The sequence below is a fragment of the Ips typographus genome, linkage group LG9 (genome assembly GCF_016097725.1).
Source record: "Ips typographus isolate SLU linkage group LG9, UJ_Ityp_2.0, whole genome shotgun sequence".
NCBI classification, from domain to species: Eukaryota; Metazoa; Arthropoda; class Insecta; order Coleoptera; family Curculionidae; genus Ips; species Ips typographus.
In genome coordinates, this window is record NC_138430.1 from 1477765 (window position 1) to 1499926 (window position 22162).

The 22162-nt window shown below is 35.7% G+C and overlaps 1 protein-coding gene across 3 annotated transcripts in view; it reads right to left on the minus strand.

The window, feature by feature from the left end:
• LOC145733478 (uncharacterized) overlaps window positions 1-22162 on the minus strand; it is a 242926-nt gene that overhangs the window by 113147 nt on the left and 107617 nt on the right. The window contains exon 2 of one of the 3 annotated variants that reach the window (XM_081986325.1): window positions 448-1111. The exons of the other annotated variants lie outside the window; for them this stretch is intronic. Within the exon in view, the coding sequence (XP_081842451.1) occupies window positions 448-618 (171 nt within the window). The 5' untranslated portion in view covers window positions 619-1111. The remainder of the gene's footprint in view (window positions 1-447; window positions 1112-22162) is intronic. 3 annotated transcript variants of the gene reach the window in all.

Sequence of the window (22162 nt, forward strand, 5' to 3'; positions counted from 1 at the left end):
AAACTATCAAAAAACGGTAATGGAGGTATAAAACAATCGATGCGAGAGACAATAGTACCTAAGAAACTTCAATCCACCGTAACTCGACAACATGGCAAAATTCAGGGAAATGTTAAGGGATGAAAATTGTAGGGAATTTAATTCTCTACCAAACCCTTAGAGAGGTATTTTGCCCTTAAGGGCCTCAGAAAGGAGATATTTGCCTAGGAATGTTTAGAGAGTGCCAAGTGTCTGAATGTGCACTTAGGAAACTTCAATTCCCGGTAACTCGGTTATATGGCAAAATTCAGGGAAATGTTTAGAAACAAAAATTGTAGGAAATTTAATTCTCTACCAAAATCTTAGAAAGATATTTTGCCCTAAAGGTCGTGGTAAGGGAGTTATATTGCATAAACTAAGACAAGGTCTGTGAGTCACAGTAAACACTTAATTGTTATCTAGGCATACCTGCATTTTTCCCACTGGAGGCGACACCACCAAGAAAATTCTCATTGTAGCCTTGAGAAAATCATCTTGCTTCAATCCTTCTCTTCCTCTAGGACTACTGCTACTACTCTTACATCTACTGAAGCTTAGACTAGGTTTAATGTCTGGTTTTTCACTCTTTCGAACACCCATTCTGAGTGAATTATCAGCATTTTTTACAGCGCCCCCTTTGGTCTTATCCCTAAAACTTAAAGCACGAAAATAGTCGGCTTTTGAAGAAGAAGTTTCTACCGAAAGTTGCTTATTGTTTTTGTACTTTTCTTCGCTTTTCTCCTTTTTTAGGGTTTTCGTTAGGGAATTTTTCCGAGATACCGACTCGCCCTTTGATTGGGCCTGGTCTGGAGCAGAAGAAGAAGAAGAAGCATGTCTTTGGACTTTGCGTCTAATGGAACCTACGAATTTCCTCCACTCTTGGCCTTCTTGTAAGTGTTCTTCTTCTTCAATGTTCAGGCTTTCTCTGGCAATTTTGACTGGTTTGGAGGAGAAAATTTTTGAGATATTGAACACGGTTTTTGATTTCCTTTTCTCGTGTTTTTTCAGTGAAATTTACTTATTTTACTTATTAATAACTAACATTTAGTCCTTTTTACATATTGTAAGCGCATATGCTTTTCCTGAACGGGAACTGAAACCAAAGTTACACAGAATTACAGTCACGTGGTGGTAAATTTTGTTTGGTGTGAAACGGCTTTAGCTGTTTTGTCTTCTTACTGTTACGAAATGTGGATTAACCTTCAAATTTGAGGTGTAAATTGGCCCCCAAGGGAGTTATTCAAGGAAAACTGTCACTCCACAACTTCCTGTAACTCGTTTAATACTAGTGATGATCGGTTACTTACCGGTAAGGTAAAGTAAAATTGGAAAAGTAAAATTCAGTGAGGGTGACCAAAAATAGTCTCTCACCATACTTTTCATGAACACCCTGTATACTGGAAGCAAAAACGGTCCTGCAAATTTACGGTGTTGAATTAAGGAGTTGATTAGGAATATTTTTGGTCTTTTGCAATTTTTTTGTAACTTTCACCGTTTCTGAGTTATTTAGCAAAAACTTGTTTGGTTCGTTGAAATTGTGATCTAAAATTTGAACGCGGTTTAAAGGACAGTCAGGGACAAAATCACCTGTAAAACCCACTTGGGGTTAAAAAATGACTGTTTTAAGAACATTTTTAGAATCCTCATTAAATTTCCTATCCAATAACATAATAAAAATATTAAAAAACTTGGTGCAAATAGCGAGAAAAGCAGTGTCAAAGTTTGAACTGCCAGAAACACAGTTTGAAAGGACAGTCAGGGACACATTCGCCTGTAAAACCCACTTGGAGTGAGAAAATAACTGTTTTAAGCACATTTTTGGAATCCTCATTAAATTTCCTATCCAATAACATAAAAAAAACATAAGAAAACTTAGTACAGTTACCGAGAAAAGCGGTGTCAAAGTTTGAACTGCCAGAAACACAGTTCGAAAGGACATTCAGGGACAAAATCGCCTGTAAAACCCATTTGGAGTGAGAAAAAAAATGGCTGTTTTAAGCACATTTTTGGAATTCTGATTAAATTTCCTATCCAATAACATTAAAAAAACATAAGAAAACTTAGTACAGTTAGCGAGAAAAGCAGTGTCAAAGTTTGAACTGCCAGAAACACAGTTTGAAAGGACAATCAGGGATAAAATTGCCTGTAAAACCCATTTGGAGTGAGAAAATGACTGTTTTAAGCACATTTTTGGAATTCTCATTAAATTTCCTATCGAACAAAATAATAAAAACATTAAAAAACTTGGTACAGTTAGCGAGAAAAGCAGTGTCAAGGCTTAAACTGCGAGAAACACAGTTTGAAAGGACAGTCAGGGACACAATCGCCTGTAAAACCCACTTGCAGTGAGAAAATAACTGTTTTAAGCACATTTTTGGAATCCTCATTAAATTTCCTATCTAATGATATAAATAAACACTACAAAGTCATGTAAAATAAGTCAGAAAATTGGTATCAAATTATAAACTGTTAGAAACACAGTTTGAAAGGACAGTCAGAGACAAAATCGCTTGTAAAACCCACTTGTAGTGACAAAATGACAGTTTTAGGCACATTTTTGGAATCCTCAATAAATTTCCTATCCAATAACATAAAAAAACATAAGAAAACTTGGTACAGTTATTGAGAAAAGCAGTGTCAAAATTTGAACTGCCAGAAACGCAGTTTGAAAGGACAATCAGGGATAAAATTGCCTGTAAAACCCATTTGGAGTGAGAAAATGACTGTTTTAAGCACATTTTTGGAATTCTCATTAAATTTCCTATCGAATAACATTAAAAAAACATAAGAAAACTTAGTACAGTTAGCGAGAAAAGCAGTGTCAAAGTTTGAACTGCCAGAAACACAGTTTGAAAGGACAATCAGGGATAAAATTGCCTGTAAAACCCATTTGGAGTGAGAAAATGACTGTTTTAAGCACATTTTTAGAATCGTCATTAAATTTCCTATCCAATAACCTAAAATAAACATAAGAAAACTTGGTACAGTTAGCGAGAAAAGCAGTGTCAAAATTTGAACTGCCAAAAACACAGTTTGAAAGGACAGTCAGGGACACAATCGCCTGTAAAACCCACTTGCAGTGAGAAAATAACTGTTTTAAGCACATTTTTGGAATCCTCATTAAATTTCCTATCTAATGATATAAATAAACACTACAAAGTCATGTAAAATAAGTGAGAAAATTGGTATCAAAGTATAAACTGTTAGAAACACAGTTTCAAAGGACAGTCAGAGACAAAATCGCCTGTAAAACCTACTTGTTGTGACGAAATGACAGTTTTAGGCACATTATTGGAATCCTCATTAAATTTCCTATCCAATAACATAAAAAAAACTTAAGAAAACTTGGTACAGTTAGCGAGAAAAGCAGTGTCAAAGTTTGAACTGCCAGAAACACAGTTTGAAAGGACAGTCAGGGACACAATCGCCTGTAAAACCCACTTGCAGTGAAAAAATAACTGTTTTGAGCACATTTTTGGAATCCTCATTAAATTTCCTATCTAATGATATAAATAAACACTACAAAGTCATGTAAAATAAGTGAGGAAATTGGTATCAAAATATAAACTGTTAGAAACACAGTTTGAAAGGACAGTCAGAGACAAAATCGCCTGTAAAACCCACTTGTAGTGACAAAATGACAGTTTTAAGCACATTTTTGGAATCTTCATTAAATTTCCTATCCAATAACATATTAAAACAAGTAAAAAAAACTTGGTACAGTTAGCGAGAAAAGCAGTGTTAAAGTTTGAACTGCCAGAAGTACGGTTTGAAAGGAAAGTCAGGGACAAAATCGCCTGTAAAACCCACTTGGAGTGAGAAAATGACTGTTTTAAGCACATTTTTAGAATTCTCATTAAATTTCCTATAAAATAACATAATAAAAACGTCAGAAAACTTGGTACAGTTAGCGAGAAAAGCAGTGTCAAAGTTTGAACTGCCAGAAGCACAGTTTGAAAGGACAGTCAGGAACAAAATCGCCTGTAAAACCCACTTGTGGTGACAAAATGACAGTTTTAAGCACATTTTTGGAATCCTCATTAAATTTCCTATCCAATAACATAAAAAAACTTAAGAAAACTTTGTACATTTAGCGAAAAAAGCAGTGTCAAAGTTTGAACTGCCAGAAACACAGTTTAAAAGGACAGTCAGGTGCTCGCTAGCTCCGAAAGAGGGCACCTTTCAACCATAATTCCTATGACACTTTGGCGTTTATTTTTTATGCACTTTCTACCCTTTAAGTATCATAAAATCAATTTGGACCACCCAGTATCGTATGACGAATTTACCGTGAAACACCCAGTATACCAAATAATTAAATCTCAAGTCTAATATCGTGGGAGTCTTAATCATCAAATCCGTCTTGGATGGCAGAAAGCTCATTAGAAATTCCTCCTAATATATTATGTGAGTATATAAGTAACATATAAAAGCACGAAATGTCAACGCAGACACGTTAAGCACATATTACAAGTCTTGGTGGGGGTGTGTCGTAAAAGAGGTTTACGGCCTGGCAAACTTGGGTTTATTAACAAACTCGGTTAAAGCCTATAAATTTTGTGAAAATTTAATCTGATTAAATTACGCATTTCAGGCTTTATGTAACCGTTTTACGAGACCACGATATTTTTATACAGGGTGTTTCATAATATATACGCAGGAAAGTTTGAAGGGAAAATTTTAAAAATTCACCGTAAATTCAGTTTTTAAGTTACAAGCTTCAGCTTTTACACAATATGGCTTGAAGTGTCTAGAATATTGTGTAAAATTTTCATAAATTTCCACACTTGAATAGGGAAGTTACAAGGCATTAAGTAAGTCAAAGTACTAAAACAAAGTTTATGGTTAGAAATTAATAAGAAACAAATTTGATGCTTGTTATGTTTAAAAATTATTTTATTCCTTCTGTCACGGCTGGTTTAACTGGAAGATGTCAAGAATACAAATTTTTAGCCCTTTTTAACCCTCTAACCACCCTACAAATTTCATCCCTCTAACTAATCCAGTTTTGGAGATATTTACAATTGAATTTTCAACGCCCTCTAGCGGCCTAACCGTGCAACCAATCCACTCGTTTAATAGTATTTCCTGAAAGCCCTTAGTCTGCTCTATCATTCTCATTCCTGGGATTTAAACCCTAAATTGCCAAATAATGGAGTTATTAAGGGTTGAACAGTCGGGTGCACTAAGGCTACAATGAGTTAGAGAAAAAAATTACAGTAAGAAACAATTTTCTTGAAATATTTGAAACAAGTTGTGGTTTTCAGCTTCTCGGTCATAAATGTGACAGTGGTCACGTGGCTGGCTAAAGAAATAGTGTTCTAATATCACGTGACAACTGTCACAAATATCAAAACTGAGAAATTTCGCCCAGTTTTGACATGAATCTCTAAAAATCATAGTATAGAACAATTTTCTTGAAATATTTGAGACAAGTTGTGGTTTTTAGCTTCTTGGCCATTATTTTGACAATTGTCACGTGACTATCTTAAGAAATAGTGTTCTAACATCACGTGGCAACTGTGACAAATATCGAAACTAAGAAATCTCGCCCAGTTTGGGCATAAATCTCTAAAAATCACAGTATGGAACAATTTTCTTGAAATATTTGAGACAAGTTGTGGTTTTTAGCTTCTTGGCCATTATTTTGACAGTTGTCACGTGACCATCTAAAGAAATAGTCTTCTAATATCACGTGACAACTGTCACAAATATCAAAAATGAGAAATTTGGCCCAATTTGGGCATGACGCTCTAAAAATCACAGAATGGAACAATTTTCTTGAAGTATTTGAGACAAGGTGTGGTTTTTAGCTTCTCCGCCATTAATTTGACAATTGTCACGTGACTTTATAAAGAAATAGTGTTCTAATATCACGTGACAACTGTCACAAATATCAAAACTGAGAAATTTCGCTCAGTTTTGACATGAAGCTCTAAAAATCACAGTATGGATCAGTTTTCTTGAAATATTTGAGACAAGTTGTGGTTTTTAGCTTCTCGACCCTTATTTTGGCAGTTGTCACGTGACTATCCAATGAAATAGTGTGCTAGTATCATGTGACAACTGTCATAAACATGAAAACTGACAAACTTTGCCCAATTTAGGCATGAAACTCTAAAAATCACAGTATGGAACAATTTTCTTGAAGTATTTGAGACAAGTTGTGGTTTTTAGCTTCTCGACCGTTATTTTGACAGTTGTCACGTGTCTATCTAAAGAAATAGTTTTCTAATATCACGTGACAAACGTCACATATACCAAAACTGAGAAATTTTGCCCAATTTGGGCATGACGCTCTAAAAAACAGAGTATGGAACAATTTTCTTGAAGTATTTGTGGTTGTTAGTTTCTCGGTCATAAATTTGACAGTTGTCACGTGAATATCTATAGAAATAGTGTTCTAATATCACGTGACAACTGTCACAAATATCAAAACTGAGAAATTTCGCCCAGTTTTGACATGAAACTCTAAAAATCACAGTATGGAACAATTTTCTTCAAGTATTTGAGACAAGTTGTGGTTTTTAGCTTCTCGGCCGTTATTTTGACAGTTGTCACGTGTCTATCTAAAGAAATAGTGTTCTAATATCACGTGACAAACGTCACAAATATCAAAACTGAGAAATTTCGCCCAATTTGGGCATGACGCTCTAGAAATCAGAGTATGGAACAATTTTCTTGAAGTATTTGTGGTTGTTAGCTTCTCGGTCATTACTTTGTCACGTGACTGTCTAACGAAACAGTGTTCCAGGATCACGTGACAAGTTTCGTAAGCGTGTTGGCCCAGTTCGGGCTAAAAATCACATTTTCGACCAACTATTTGTGCACCTTTCTATTTGATCGCAAATAAATCCGGTTCGTTGAAGCATTTACTACAGAAACCACATAATTGGATTGTAAATAACCAATGAGTGGGGATACCAAATCGCGTTGTAAGTGCATCGCTATGTATTACCGTTTGGCCGCTAGGGGGCGTCAAATTTGTTTTTGAAAATTTTAGTAAAAATCTCAAAAAGAATTCAACTTTTACCTTAAATTTACCTTTTTTTCCAAAAATGTACCGTCTTTCTGTAAAAAAATTTCTAATTTTTTTGAAAGGAAGAATATTCTTGTTAGGATCAGACCTTTCTCGTACAACCTTAATCCACTAAAAACCTATTAAAATATCAACAATAAAACGTACTAAAACGCTTTAAAAGAAGGGAATGTAAACTCTTTTGTAAGACTATTTAGGGCCGTATAATTACAAATTTAAAAATATCGCGGACATTCTGTTAAAATATCAAAGTTAACCCGAAGGTCGAGAATCTAACAAAAAGGTATTTATAAATTCTAGGGCACAATATCGACCTTTTCTCTACTGCATCGATAAACCTTTCTAAAACGTTCAATTTGTACGTAAAATAAGGAATTTTGCTTGGTTTTATATTCCTCTTTTACCTTACAATTATTAAAATAAAAACAAAAAGGCAGTTACCCTGTATAACTGTTGAACAACAAATTGGGCAACTTTGCCTTCATTTAACCAACTCTGTATCTCTTACCGTTTTAGAGATCCCTATACAGGGTGTCCCACGACGAAAGACCTCGATTGATATTGGAAAAAGTATAAATAGGAGAGTTTTGAAAATTTGGTAGGATACTGATGTGAGCATGCCCAATCCAACTAAAATATTTTCAAGATGGTTGCACTATACCGGAAGTCGATCACAACTTTCTTATTTTAAATAGAACACCCTATATATTATTACATATTTGGATTCCTCACAAAATTCTGACCAACTTTTGTATAGAATGCCCTATGTCTATCCCTAGCCGTTTTCGAAATATTTGATGTTTTTCCAAAAAAGTGACAGTTGCAACGCTCAACATATTTTTGTACTATGTTAAAACCGTATTTCATTTTGCAATGAAACTTTGGGATATTGTAAATGAAGGATCGTTTTATTATACTGAGGGTGCGTAACGACTCATTTGTATAGAGGGTCGTCAAAAAAAAATCATAAACTTGCCACTAAAAAAAATGAAAAATCTCAAGTTTTTTAAATGGAAACCCCCATTTTTTATGACGGAATCATTTTGAGCACTAAAAATTACTATAAGTTTCAATTTACTTGCCTATACCTACATCCAACCCATTTCGTTTTATTTGAGAATAAACATTTTTTTATTAGGCTGCATGCTCGGCTGCATGGTTGGAATTGGCTGGTACTCTAGTTGGCCATGCTTTTGACACACGGTGATATTGGAGACCTGCAGGGCATGTTAATAACAAAAAAAAAAAAATATGTTGAGCAATGCAACTATAACTTTTTTGGAAAAACATCAAATATTTCGAAAACGGCTAGAGATAGGAATAGGGCATTGTACACAAAAGTTGGTTAGAAATTGCAATTTCTACATTTGTATTATTAAGGATTGGTTTTGTTTTAATAGCTTTTATCTTCACAGATCCCGTATTCTTAAAATTTTCAATTATTTGCTTGACAGCTTTTGGTGATGGATTTGGTTTTTCTAGATAACGAGCGGCAAATACCTCACATGTTCTACTCACAACTTTATCACATTTTCCGTAAATAATAAACAGATTTAAGCAATCTTGGTTTGAATAACGTAACCGCTACGGCATATTTGCAGTTGTCAAAACACTCAAAACTAGTGTTATTAACATGCCCTGCAGGTCTCCAATATCACCGTGTGTCAAAAGCATGTCCAACTAGAACACCACATAATCCCAACCGTGCAGCATAATAAAAAAATGTTTATTCTCAAATAAAACGAAATGGGTTGGATTTAGGTATAGGCAAGTAAATTGAAACTTATAGTAATTTTTAATGCTCAAAATGATTCCGTCATTAAAAATGGGGGTTTCCATTTAAAAAACTTGAGATTTTTCATTTTTTTTAGTGGCAAGTTTATGATTTTTTTTTGACGACCCTGTATACAAATGAGTCATTACGCACCCTCAGTTTAATAAAACGATCCTTTAGAATAACCCAAAGTTTCATTGCAAAATGAAATACGGTTTTAACATAGTACAAAAATATGTTGAGTGTTGCAACTGTCACTTTTTTGGAAAAACATCAAATATTTCGAAAACGGCTAGGGATAGACATAGGGCATTCTATACAAAAGTTGGTCAGAATTTTGTGAGGAATCCAAATATGTAATAATATATAGGGTGTTCTATTTAAAATAAGAAAGTTGTGATCGACTTCCGGTATAAGCGGAAGTGCAACCATCTTGAAAATATTTTAGTTGGATTGGGCATGCCCACATCAGTATCCTACCAAATTTTCAAAACTCTCCTATTTATACTTTTTCCAATATCAATCGAGGTCTTTCGTCGTGGGACACCCTGTATATTTAGACACGAATTTGTGACACCCTGTATTGCCTGTGTAAATGTAATGTTATTAGTGGTTCTGTGGGTCAATTTTTTTATTTCTCGTTTTGTTGGTGTAAACTTATGGAAATATGCACTTTCTGATAGCAAAAATTCCAAAAATTGTGTTACTAACTACTGCTTTTTTCACTGACTACCAAGTTTCTTAATGTTTTTTCAGGTTCTTGAATAGGAAATTTAATGGGGATTCCAAAAATGTGCTTAAAACAATAATTTTCTCACTCCAAGTGGGTTTTACAGGCGATTGTGTCCCTGACTGTTATTTCAAACTGTGTTTCTGGCAGTTCAAATTTTGACACTGCTTTTTTCACTGACTTTACCAAGTTTCTTAATGTTTTTTCAGGTTCTTGAATAGGAAATTTAATGGGGATTCCAAAAATGTGCTTAAAACGATCATTTTCTCACTCCAAGTGGGCTTTACAGGCGATTTTGTCCCTGACTGTTATTACAAACTGTGTTTCTGGCAGTTCAAATTTTGACACTGCTTTTTTCACTGACTTTACCAAGTTTCTTAATGTTTTTTCAGGTTCTTGAATAGGAAATTTAATGGGGATTCCAAAAATGTGCTTAAAACGATCATTTTCTCACTCCAAGTGGGCTTTACAGGCGATTTTGTCCCTGACTGTTATTACAAACTGTGTTTCTGGCAGTTCAAATTTTGACACTGCTTTTTTCACTGACTTTACCAAGTTTCTTAATGTTTTTTCAGGTTCTTGGATAGGAAATTTAATGAGGATTCCAGAAATGTGCTTAAAACGATCATTTTCTCACTCCAAGTGGGTTTTACAGGCGATTTTGTCCCTGACTGTCCTTTCAAATTGTGTTTCTGGCAGTTCAAATTTTTACACTGCTTTTTTCACTGACTGTACTAAGTTTTTTAATGTTTTTTCAGGTTATTAGATAGGAAATTCAATGAGGATTCAAAAAATGTGCTTAAAACAATTATTTTCGCACTCCAAGTAGGTTTTACAGGCGATTTTATCCCTGACTGTTATTTCAAACTGTGTTTCTGGCAGTTCAAATTTTGACACTGCTTTTTTCACTGACTGTACCAAGTTTTTTAATGTTTTTTTCCGGTTAGTGAATAGGAAATTCAATGAGGATCCCAAAAATGTGCTTAAAACGATCATTTTCTCACTTCAAGTGGGTTTTACAGGCGATTTTGTCCCTGACTGTCCTTTCAATTTGTGTTTCTGGCAGTTCAAATTTTGACACTGCTTTTTTCACTGACTGTACCAAGTTTTTTAATGTTTTTTCCGGTTAGTGAATAGGAAATTCAATGAGGATCCCAAAAATGTGCTTAAAACGATCATTTTCTCACTCCAAGTGGGTTTTACAGGCGATTTTGTCCCTGACTGTTATTTCAAACTGTGTTTCTGGCAGTTCAAATTTTGACACTGCTTTTTTCACTGACTGTACAAAGTTTTTTAATGTTTTTTGAGGTTCTTGGATAGGAAATTTAATGAGGATTCCAAAAATGTGCTTAAAACGATTATTTTCTCACTCCAAGTGGGTTTTACAGGCGATTTTGTCCCTGATTGTCCTTTCAAATTGTGTTTCTGGCAGTTCAAATTTTTACACTGCTTTTTTCACTGACTGTACTAAGTTTTTTTAATGTTTTTTTAGGTTATTGGATAGAAAATTTAATGAGGATTCCAAAAATGTGCTTAAAACAATTATTTTCTCACCCCAAGTGGGTTTTACAGGCGATTTTGTCCCTAACTGTCCTTCCAAACTGTGTTTCTGGCAGTTCAAACTTTGACACCGCTTTTCTCTATGACTGTACCAAAGTTTGTAGTGTTTTTCAGGTTATTGGATAGGAAATTCAATGATTCCAAAAATGTGCAGATTTCAAAAAAAAATTGGAAAAATCCTTTAAATAGGTAAAAATCGGCTTAAAATGACCACATTTAAGTAGATTATGGGTTAGGTAACCCAACCAAAATTGTGGGTGGGCTTTTTTAGGTTCCTTAACCATCCTGCACTACTAAAAACTACTACCTCTGCTGCACTACTAAAAATACGAAAAATTTTGGGCAAAAACTCAAAAAGTGCGATTTTCGAGTGCGAGTTTATGCCAATTTTCAAAGAGTTCTCAAAGGCAGTTTCCCACTATTTGGGTTTCCCAACAAAAAAACACCTTTTTCCCGATGGAACCGAATTTTGTTACGTACTTTGAACAGAGAGGATACGATCGTAGTTAATAACGAGAAAGACTGCGATAACAACAATTACATAACAACAAACTTTGATTGAAAATGTCACTAATTCTAAAAGCCCCTGGAAATTAAAAAGCTTTGCCCTTTCAATTTGATTTACCTTTGCTTCCTCCTCTTTCACTCGAAAATCTCGTAAACTAGCACACTTTACTGACGCAACGAAATTACATTCCCTGAGAACCGGTAAAGGGCTACATTTTGTTATTTATGCTATTTTGTCGTAAACTTAATAGTTTTTCGGCAAAAAAAAGAAAAAAGTAGTAAAATTGCAATTTTTGGACACTTTTTTGACACCTTGCTCTTTGACCCTAAAGTCAGGTGAAGAGCTACGACCAAAGAGCATCTAAGATATTAGATAGTCGTGAGTCTGGGCTTTCCTAACGGTTAGAGCCTTTAAAGAGCTCTATTTTGTTATTAGTATCATTTTGTCGTAAACCCAATGGTTTTCAGACAAAACTAGTGAAAATTAGAGTTTTCTTGACACTTTTTGTCACTCTACTCTTTCACCCTAAATAACTTGATTAGGTGATGAGCTACGACCAAAGAGCATAGAAGGTAATAATAGTGCAGAGTCTGAGCTTTCCAAAAATGTCCTCATTTAAGGAGTTTAGTTACACCGTTTGGACGGTAGAGGGTGTCACAGTCCAGCGGTACGTTTCCCGAAAAAACTGTATAAAAAGAAAGTTGCGTTTCACCGTTGTATATCCATAGAAAAAACTCAAAAGCAAACCTCTAACTTTAATAGTTTCCGAGATATTGGCAAAAATTAAAAAACTAGTCAAATTAGAGTTTTCTTGACACTTTTTGTCACTCTACTCTTTCATCCTAAATAACTTGATTAGGTGATGAGCTACGACCAAAGAGCATTGAAGGTAATAGATAGTCCTGAAACTGGGCTTTCCAAAAGTGTTCCCCCCAAGAGAGCACCCATGGAAGCCATAGGGCCAGTATATGGATCAATTACAAGTTTGCACGTATGGACACTCTTGTATATGAGTCCATAAGCCTAGAAGGCTAAAGCCCTCAAACTTCCTCAAGGTTGTAATTATCGAGCGGGAGGAGTGGGAGAATGGAGCTACCCAGGGGGTCGTCCGCGATGGATCCAGCAGAGGGGGGCAGGTGTCTGGGCTGAGACAGACCAAACAGCGAAGCACTTTGCTTTGGGTACATACTGTATTCCAGGCTGAGGTGCTTGCGATCCTGTCTTGTGAGCTAGAACTACTCTCGGGCACAATTAACATTTGTACTGACAGCCGAGCTGCCATTATGGCACTCAGTGCACTCCAAATTTGTTCTGGAGTGCAAAACAACCCTGGAAAAGCTGGCCCAAAAGAACCACATACATCTCGTGTGGGTTCTGGGACATGCTGCTATTCCGGGAAATGAAGAGGCGGATCGACTGGCAAAACTGGGCACTCAAAGAGTGCCTGTTAGTCCAGAGTCAATTGTGGGGATCGTCAATAGCAGGGTGATTCAGTCGCTAAAATCTTTAGCCCAGCAGCTGTTTCAAGAACGCTGGGACTCCGCCATAGATATGAGGTAGGCCAAAGAACTCATCACCTGCTGGAACTAAGCAGAACTTAAAGATGGTGACCGGCCTAACTGACTAGCCACTGCCAGCTGAGAAGGCATCAGTACTTGATGGGTATAACCGAGGATCTTACTTGTCGAGGATGCTTGGAAGAGGAGAAGAGTCGGCAGGACACATCTTAATGTGATGTCCAACAACACTCCTGGGACAGTCACAGACTGGTTGGCTTTATAAAGTCGTTACAAATATACGTTTCTGGGGCGCTGCCCCCCCGGTTTGCCAAACAACCACAACAAGCTCAAAGTCTTCAAACATGATCTGATTCGATCTATTCCTTTCCTTTTCTAAGGCAGTTTTCCCATCATGTCTTAAGAGGGCTCAGGTTATTCCTCTTTACAAGTCCGGTGACCGCTCCTGCCCGACTAACTATCGACCGATTGCCCTGCTTCCCGCACTGTCTGAGGTGCTGGAGAAGCTGGTCGAGAGGCGGATGATGTCGCTTCTGGAGCGTAAGCTCAGCCCATCTCAGTTTGGCTTCCGGCCGACGATGGGCACGAATGAGACGCTATTTTTTCTTCAGGATCTGTATGGTCGCATGAACTCGGTGTTTTGCGACTTGTCGAAGGCGTTCGACTGCCTAGACCACCAGATCTTTCGTTTCGCTCTTTCTTGTCCAGCCGGAGCCAGGAGGTTTGTTAACTTCGAGTTAATGTTAACTTTGGGTGTCCCCCAGAGCTCTGTTCTTGAACCTTTGCTGTTCTTGATATATATCTATTAACTGACACTATTTCACTGTTTTCGCTGATGATTCTTTGGAGCGGCAAGAGCGCCGTTGATGGGGACCTCTTCCTAATCAAACATTGGTGCTATTCCAACTTACTGTCATTAAATATCAGTAAGACCTACATTTTGGATGCTCATTGCAGGAGATTTTTGTTGAGGGTGCGCCCCTGGAATGAACAAGTTTCTTGGTCTTCTGACGATTCGCTGAGCATGTGGAGGGTCTGTGCTCTAGACTGGCGTCGGGTTGCCATGCATTGAGGGTAATCTCTGGCAATCTGGATTACCATGTAGCTAGGAGTGCATACTATGCACTGATTGACTGCCATCTCCGCTACGGCATAGCTTTCTGGGGAGTCTGTTCTTTAATTCTGTGTTTCTCATGCAGAAGCGAGCATTGAGGTGCTTGTGTTGGATACAGGGCCTCATGTGGACTCCTCTTCATTGAACATCCTCACCTAGTGCTGCATTTTCATCTTGGAGACGATTTGTCTTGTCCGTGGCAAGTTTGGGAGTCAGTTAGGCTCCGGCTCGTGACTCTCAGTAGATTCGTTTTGAGGCTTCCCATTCCTCGCACGGAGAAGATTAAGTCGTCGCTTATTTACGGTGGCAAGAGACTTTTCAATCACCTTTCTCTGCACGTAACCATTGGGTTTACGACAAAATGATACTAATAACAAAATATAGCTCGTTAAGAACTCAACCGTTCTGCAAGCTTCAACTTATTGCTCATTCAAAGGGTTTTGGAGATATTGCAGAAAAACCATGCTGAGAAAACTAACATTGGACTTTGACACCCTCTACCGTTCAAACGGTGTAACTAAACGCCTTAAATGAGGACATTTTTGGAAAGCTCAGACTCAGGACTATCTAATACCTTCAATGCTCTTTGGTCGTAGCTCATAATCTAATCAAGTTATTTAGGGTAAAAGAGTAGAGTGACAAAAAGTGTCAAGAAAACTCTAATTTGACTAGTTTTTTCATTTTTACAAATATCTCGGAAACTACTAAAGTTAGAGGTTTGAAATTTTTCTATGGATATACAACGGTGAAACGCAACTTTTCCCTTTTATACAGTTTTTTCGAGAAACGTACCGTTTGTCCGAGAAAAATCAAAAACTGTTTTCTTGACAATTTTCAAAGGGGTCCCCCCACCAAATTTTAGGAAAAAAAATTTAAATTTTTAAATTCTTAAATTTTTTTTTGATTGGCCGAATATTTTTAAATTAACGGTACAAACGTGACGTCAAGTGTCACTTGTCAAAAATGTCATTTTTTAAGGGTGCCACGCCCTGAAAACTGTCAAAAATTACAAAAAACGCTATTTTTTAGGTTAGGTCCGAAACGGTGCCAATTTTGGCAAAACGGACTCAAAATTCGCGTTTTTCAGACCGAAATTAGTTTAAAATGACAACTTTGACAGTTGAAATCCAATATGGCGACTGTTCGTATAGTAGGCCAGGATAATCAGGCATTTTAAACACAATTTCGGTGCACTTTAGCAAAAAATCGCTAATAACTCGCTAAATTATTTGAAACATTCTGACACTAAATAACAAAAAAAAGCTAATGAATGGGGCTATCACGTGACGTTGAGCGGGTTACGCTAAGTTGCACCGTTTGGCACTAGAGGGCGTCAAAGTTGATTAAAAATTTTCAAACATTTTTGCAAATATCTCGGAAACTACTAAAGTTCTAACTTAAACCTCTAGGTTTGAAATGTTTTCTATGGATATACAACGGTGAAACGCAACTTTTCCTTTTTATACAGGTTTTTCGAGAAACGTACCGTTGGACTTTGACACCATCTACCGTCCAAACGGTGTAACTAAACGCCTTAAATGAGGACATTTTTGGAAACCTCAGACTCTGCACTATCTATTACCTTCAATGCTCTTTGGTCGTAGCTCATCACCTAATCAAGTTATTTAGGGTGAAAGAGTAGAGTGACAAAAAGTGACAAGAAAAATCTAGTTTGACTAGTTTTGTCTGAAAACCATTGGGTTTACGACAAAATGATACTAATAACAAAATAGAGCTCTTTAAAGGCTCTAACCGTTAGGAAAGCACAGACTCACGACTATCTAATACCTTAGATGCTCTTTGGTCGTAGCTCTTCACCTGACTTTAAGGTCAAAGAGCAAGGTGTCAAAAAAGTGTCCAAAAATTCCAATTTTACTACTTTTTCCTTTTTTTACCGGAAAACTATCAAGTTTACGACAAAATAGCATAAATAATAAAATGTAGCCCTTTACCGGTTCTCAGGGAATGTAATTTCGTTGCGTCAGTAAAGTGTGCTAGTTTACGAGATTTTCGAGTGAAAGAGGAGGAAGCAAAGGTAAATCAAATTGAAAGGGCAAAGCTTTTTAATTTCCAGGGGCTTTTAGAATTAGTGACATTTTCAATCAAAGTTACAATGCTTTGAATGTCATGGAAGGTATGTCGCAGGCGAGCAGATGCGAAAGCTTTTAATGTACTCTTCTCAGCGTCAAAGGTACACTATATCGTACAAAACAATTGTTGTTATCGCAGTCTTTCTCGTTATTAACTACGATCGTATCCTCTCTGTTCAAAGTACGTAACAAAATTCGGTTCCATCGGGAAAAAGGTGTTTTTTTTTGTTGGGAAACCCAAATAGTGGGAAACTGCCTTTGAGAGCTCTTGGAAAATTGGCATAAACTCGGGAAGATCGCACTTTTTGACTTTTTGCCCAAAATTTTTCGTATTTTTAGTAGTGCAGCAGAAGTAGTAGTTTTTAGTAGTGCAGCATGGTTAAGGAACCTAAAAAAGCCCACCCACAATTTTGGTTGGGTTACCTAACCCATAATCTACTTAAATGTGGTAATTTTAAGCCAATTTTTACCCATTTGAAGGATTTTTCCAATTTTATTTTGAAATCTTTGCACATTTTTGGAATCCTCATTGAATTTCCTATCCAATAACCTGAAAAAACATTACAAAATTTGGTAGAGGTAGTGAAAAAAGCAGTATCAAAATTTGAACTGCCAGAAACACAGTTTGAAATAACAGTCAGGGACAAAATCGCCTGTAAAACCCATGTGGAGTAAGAAAATGATTGTTTTAAGCACATTCTTGCAATCCTCATTGAATTTCCTATCCAATAACCCGAAAAAACATTAAAAAACTTGGTACTGTCAGTGAAAAAAGCAGTATCAAAATTTGAACTGCCAGAAACACAGTTTGAAATAACAGTCAGGGACAAAATCGCCTGTAAAACCCATGTGGAGTGAGATGAAAATGATTGTTTTTAGCAGATTTTTGGAATCCTCCATTAAATTTCCTATCCAATAACCTAAAAAAACATTAAAAAACTTGGTACAGTCAGTGTAAAAATTTGAACTGCCGGAAACACAGTTTGGAAGGACAGTCAGGCGCAAAATGGCCTGTAAAACCCACTTCGAGTGAGAAAATGATCGTTTTAAGCACATTTTTGGAATCCTCATTAAATTTCGTATCCAATAACCTAAGAAAACATTAAAAAATTTGGTAGAGTCAGTGAAAAAAGCAGTATCAAAATTTAAACTGCCAGAAACGCAGTTTGAAATAACAGTCAGGGACAAAATCGCCTGTAACACTTACTTGGAGTGAGAAAATGACTGTTTTAAGCAGATTTTTGGAATCCTCATTAAATTTCCTATCCAATAACCTGAAAAAACATTAAAAAACTTGGTACAGTCAGTGAAAAAAGCAGTAGTTAGTAGCACAGTTTTTGGAATTTTTGCTATCAGAAAGTGCCTATTTTCATAAGTTTACACCAACAAAACGAGAAATAAAAAAATTGCCCCACAGAACCACTAATAACATTACATTTACACAGGCAATACAGGGTGTCACAAATTCGTGTCTAAATATATAGGGATCTCGAAAACGGTAAGAGATACAGAGTTGGTTAAAGGAAGGCAAAGTTGCCCAATTTGTTGTTCAATCTTATGCCGTTTTAACATTGGAAATATTCCGATTACTTCCGGAAATATCCGAAAAAATACGGAATTTTGGAAAAAAGTTTTAATTTTGTAAGCTTATTTGATGAGTACAGTCCGGATTTCCAGAAATTTTGCAAATAATAACAGCAACCAACCTTTGACATCTAATGTGAACGATTTATGCAATTTTGTTGGTGCTTTCTTCGTTTTGTGCTTATTTTAGTTTTTTTGCGCTTATTTACTGCTATTTTTGTATGGTTTTTTACAAAAAAAGCTTTTCAAGTTTTTAAAAATAAACTTTGACAAAAAATTGCTGTTTATTAAGATATTGAAAGCTTCTGAACGACAAAAATGTGTTGCAAAATGTATGAGTATTAATTTAACAAATTTGAACTGACCAAAAAATGTCCAAATACTCCTGAAGAGGTCTAAAAAAATGTAAAAACATTCCAAAACACTATAAAACCTCTAAAATACCTTGCAAAGCTTACAAACCAGCCTAGAAGCTTCTTAGAACATTCTAAAAGCTTCCAAATGCTTTTCAATTTATCTAGAAACTATCAAATGCTTCCGTATGCTTCTAAAGCAGTTTTACAGCTTCTAAAAGTTCAAATTCAGATGTCTTAAAAGCAGTCCAGAATCTTCAATCATCCTAAAGTAGTCTAAAAAGACTTCAAAACACTACAGAAACTCCATAGTGTTTCTAAAGCAGTCTGAAGTTTTTCAAAACAGTCTAGAAGCTTCCAAAAGCTTTTAGAACACTTTAAAGGCTTCCAAACACTTTTCAACTAGTCTAGAAGCTCCCAGAAGATATTGAAGCAGTTTAGAAGCTTCCAAAAAATTTTGTGAACCGTGTAAGAGATTCCAAATGCCTCTAAAGCATTCCAGAACATTCACTATGCTGTTTAAACAGTTCCAAATGCTCTCAAGTAGTTCAAACAACTTTTGAAAGTCTAAAATCTTCCGTATGCTTCTAAAGCAGTTTAAAATCTTCAAAAAATTGCTAAAAGTTGAACTCAAAAAAATGTTGCATCTCTAAAAGAGTTTTGTGATTTTTTACAGATTTTTGATTTTTTAACTATTTTCTATTTTTTTTTCTAAAACCTGACATGTGTGGCACCCTGTATATTAAGTTGCTGCAGTTAAAAACATTGCCGATTGTCCGTTTTTGGACTTGAACCAATATCCCAGCCAAACCCATTGGTGTTGGGCCATTTTTTGTATTTACTATGGACCTTTCTCAAAAATCCGAAAAAAAACGTTTACTATAAGTACAAATTGGCCAAAAATTGACTAATTTAAGTAGGTTATGGGTCAAAATCTTGGGTTAGCTTCTTTCTAGGGTCTTCTGACTCTCCTGGAACCTCACATTGACAAACCTCACAAAACACCCAAAACGTCTTCTCCCCGTTAGAATATAGGGAAAAATTAGCCAAAAACTGAAAAACTACCAGTTTCCGATTTTCCTGACTTTATTCCAATTTTCCGAGAGCTTTCAATGGCCGCTTTCCACTATTTCCAAGATCCAAGGAACCCAAAAAAACCCTTTTCAAGGACCAAGCATGATCCAAATTTTGCATGTTCAAGTAGTGGTCATTTTGTGAATGCATTTTTAAAGAATACAAAAAAAAACCTGAAAAATGAGTAAACTGCTGATTTGATTTGTTATTTATTGTTTTAGAGAATTTGGTTTATCAATGATAAAATAAATAAAGTAAAACTTTTCTGACAAAGTGATTCTTGTCAGTTAGGGATAAAATCGTCTGTAAAACTGAGTTGGAGTGGGAAAATTACCGTTTTAAGCACATTTTTGGAATCCTCATTAAATTTTCTATTGGATAACCTAAAAAAACACTACAAAATTTGGTACAGTCATGGAGAAAAGCAGTGTCGAAATTTGAACTGACAGAAACACAGTTTGAAAGAACAGTCAGGGATAAAATCATCTATAAAACCGACTTGGAGTGGGAAAATAACTGTTTTCAAGCACATTTTTGGAATCCTCATTAAATTTCCTAGCCAATAATCTGAAAATCACTACAAAATTTGGTACAGTCATGAAGAAAAGCAGTGTCATACTCTGAACTGACAGAAACACAGTTTGAAAGAACAGTCAAGGATAAAATAGTGTGTAAAACCGACTTGGAGTGGGAAAATGACTGTTTGAGGCACATTTTTGGAATCCTCATTAAATTTTCTATTGGATAACCGAACAGACACTACAAAATTTAGTAGAGTCATGGAGAAAAGCAATGTCAAAATTTGAACTGACAGAAACACAGTTTGAAAAGACAGTCAGTGACAAAATCGCCTGTAAAACCCACTTGGAGTGAGAAAATGAATGTGTTAACCACATTTTTGAAATTCTCATCAAATTTTCCATCCAATAACCTAAAAAAAGCAAAAATTGGCACAGTCAGAGAGAATAGCGGTGTCAAAGTTTGAACTGACAGAAACACAGTTTGATAGAACAGTCAGGGATAAAATCGTCTGTAAACCGGAATTGGAGTGGGAAAATGACTCTTTTAAGCACATTTCTGGAATCCTCATTAAATTTCCTAGCCGATAACCTAAAAAGCACTAAGAAATTGGGTACTGCCAGGGAGAAAGCGGTGTCAAAATTTGAAATGCCAGAAACACAGTTTGAAAAGACAGTCAGGAACATAATCGCCTGTAAAACCCACTTGGAGTGAGAAAATCACTGTTTTAAGCACATTTTTGGAATCTCCATTAAATTTCCTATCCAATAACCTAAAAAGCACTAAGAAATTGGGTACTGCCAGGGAGAAAGCGGTGTCAAAATTTGAACTTCCAGAAACACAATTTCCAAAGGCAGTCAGGGACAAAATCGCCTGTAAAACCCACTCGAAGTGAGAAAATGACCGTTTTAAGCACATTTTTGGAATCCTCATTAAATTTCCTATCCAATAACCTTAAAAAAACACAAAAAAGTTTAGTACAGTCAAGGAGAAAAGCGGTGTCAAAATTGGAACTTTCAAAAACACAGTTTCAAAAGACAGTCAGAGACAAAATCGCCTGTAAAACCCATTTGGTGTGAGAAAATAAATGTTTTAAATCCATTTTTTGAATTCTCATTAAATTTCCTATCGAATAACCTAAAAATCACTAAGAAAATGGGTACTGTCAGGGAGAAAAGCAGAGTAAAAATTTGAACAAACAAAAACACAGTTTGAAAGAATAGTTACGGATAAAATCGTCTGTAAAACCGACTTGTAGTGGGAAAATGACTGTTTTAAGCACATTTTTGGAATCCTCATTAAATTTCCTATCCAATAACCTTAAAAAAACACTACAAACTTTGGTACAGTCATGGAAAAAAGCATTGTCAAACTCCGAACTGCCAAAAAACACAGTTTGAAAGAACAGTCAGGGATAAAACCGTCTGTAAAACCGACTTGTAGTGGGAAAATGACTGTTTTAAGTAAATTTTTGGAATTCTCAGGTCAATATTCAGTTAGCATGAATAATAATCTAATATGTAATATCCAAAAGGAGCAAAAATCGATCAAGTTCCGGGCTTCTGTCATTCTAATACTCGGGAATTTATTGACTCGATAAAATTGAGAGCTGGTAGTATATTTTGATAAAATATTTATGTGGTTGTGGGAAAATTGCTGTACGTTTACCTATTTGTAGTAAATTTGTTTTGAACTTTGTAAATTGGTGAAAACGATAAAGCATGAAAGTGAATTCTTTTTCGGTTTTATTTTAATCTGAAATGACTAAATTTGGTTAAGCTACCGGTTTTACAAATTTTATTTTGGTATTCCAAAAATTCGCTTAGAAACAATTTAAAATATCCGGTAAACAAAGAGTTGTACGACAAAAATGCATAAATAGTAAAAGTCGGAATTCCAAAACCTCGTATTTCGGTTATTTTTTGGAATTCAGGGAGGTTAAACCACTCAAAATAACCGTTTTAAACTCCCCTTTTCAGTGATGGTGGTAAAAAAAATTTAATCCAAAAAATACGTACAGGGTGTGCAAAAAACCGGACACATGTAACTTTTCACGCAACCCCTGTATACCACCAGTTATTGTTAGGTTTAAAACGTACGCAGTATGATTCAGCGTGTCATTACTAACATTTTTGGTATTTAGCAACTTTTTTGTATTTCTCACTGTTTTTGAGTTATCCAACAAAATAGGTTTGTTTTTAATTAATAACATTTTTCACTCAAAATTCTAATCCTCATATGTCAGTTATTTTTTGGAGTTGAGGGCGGTTAAACCACTCAGA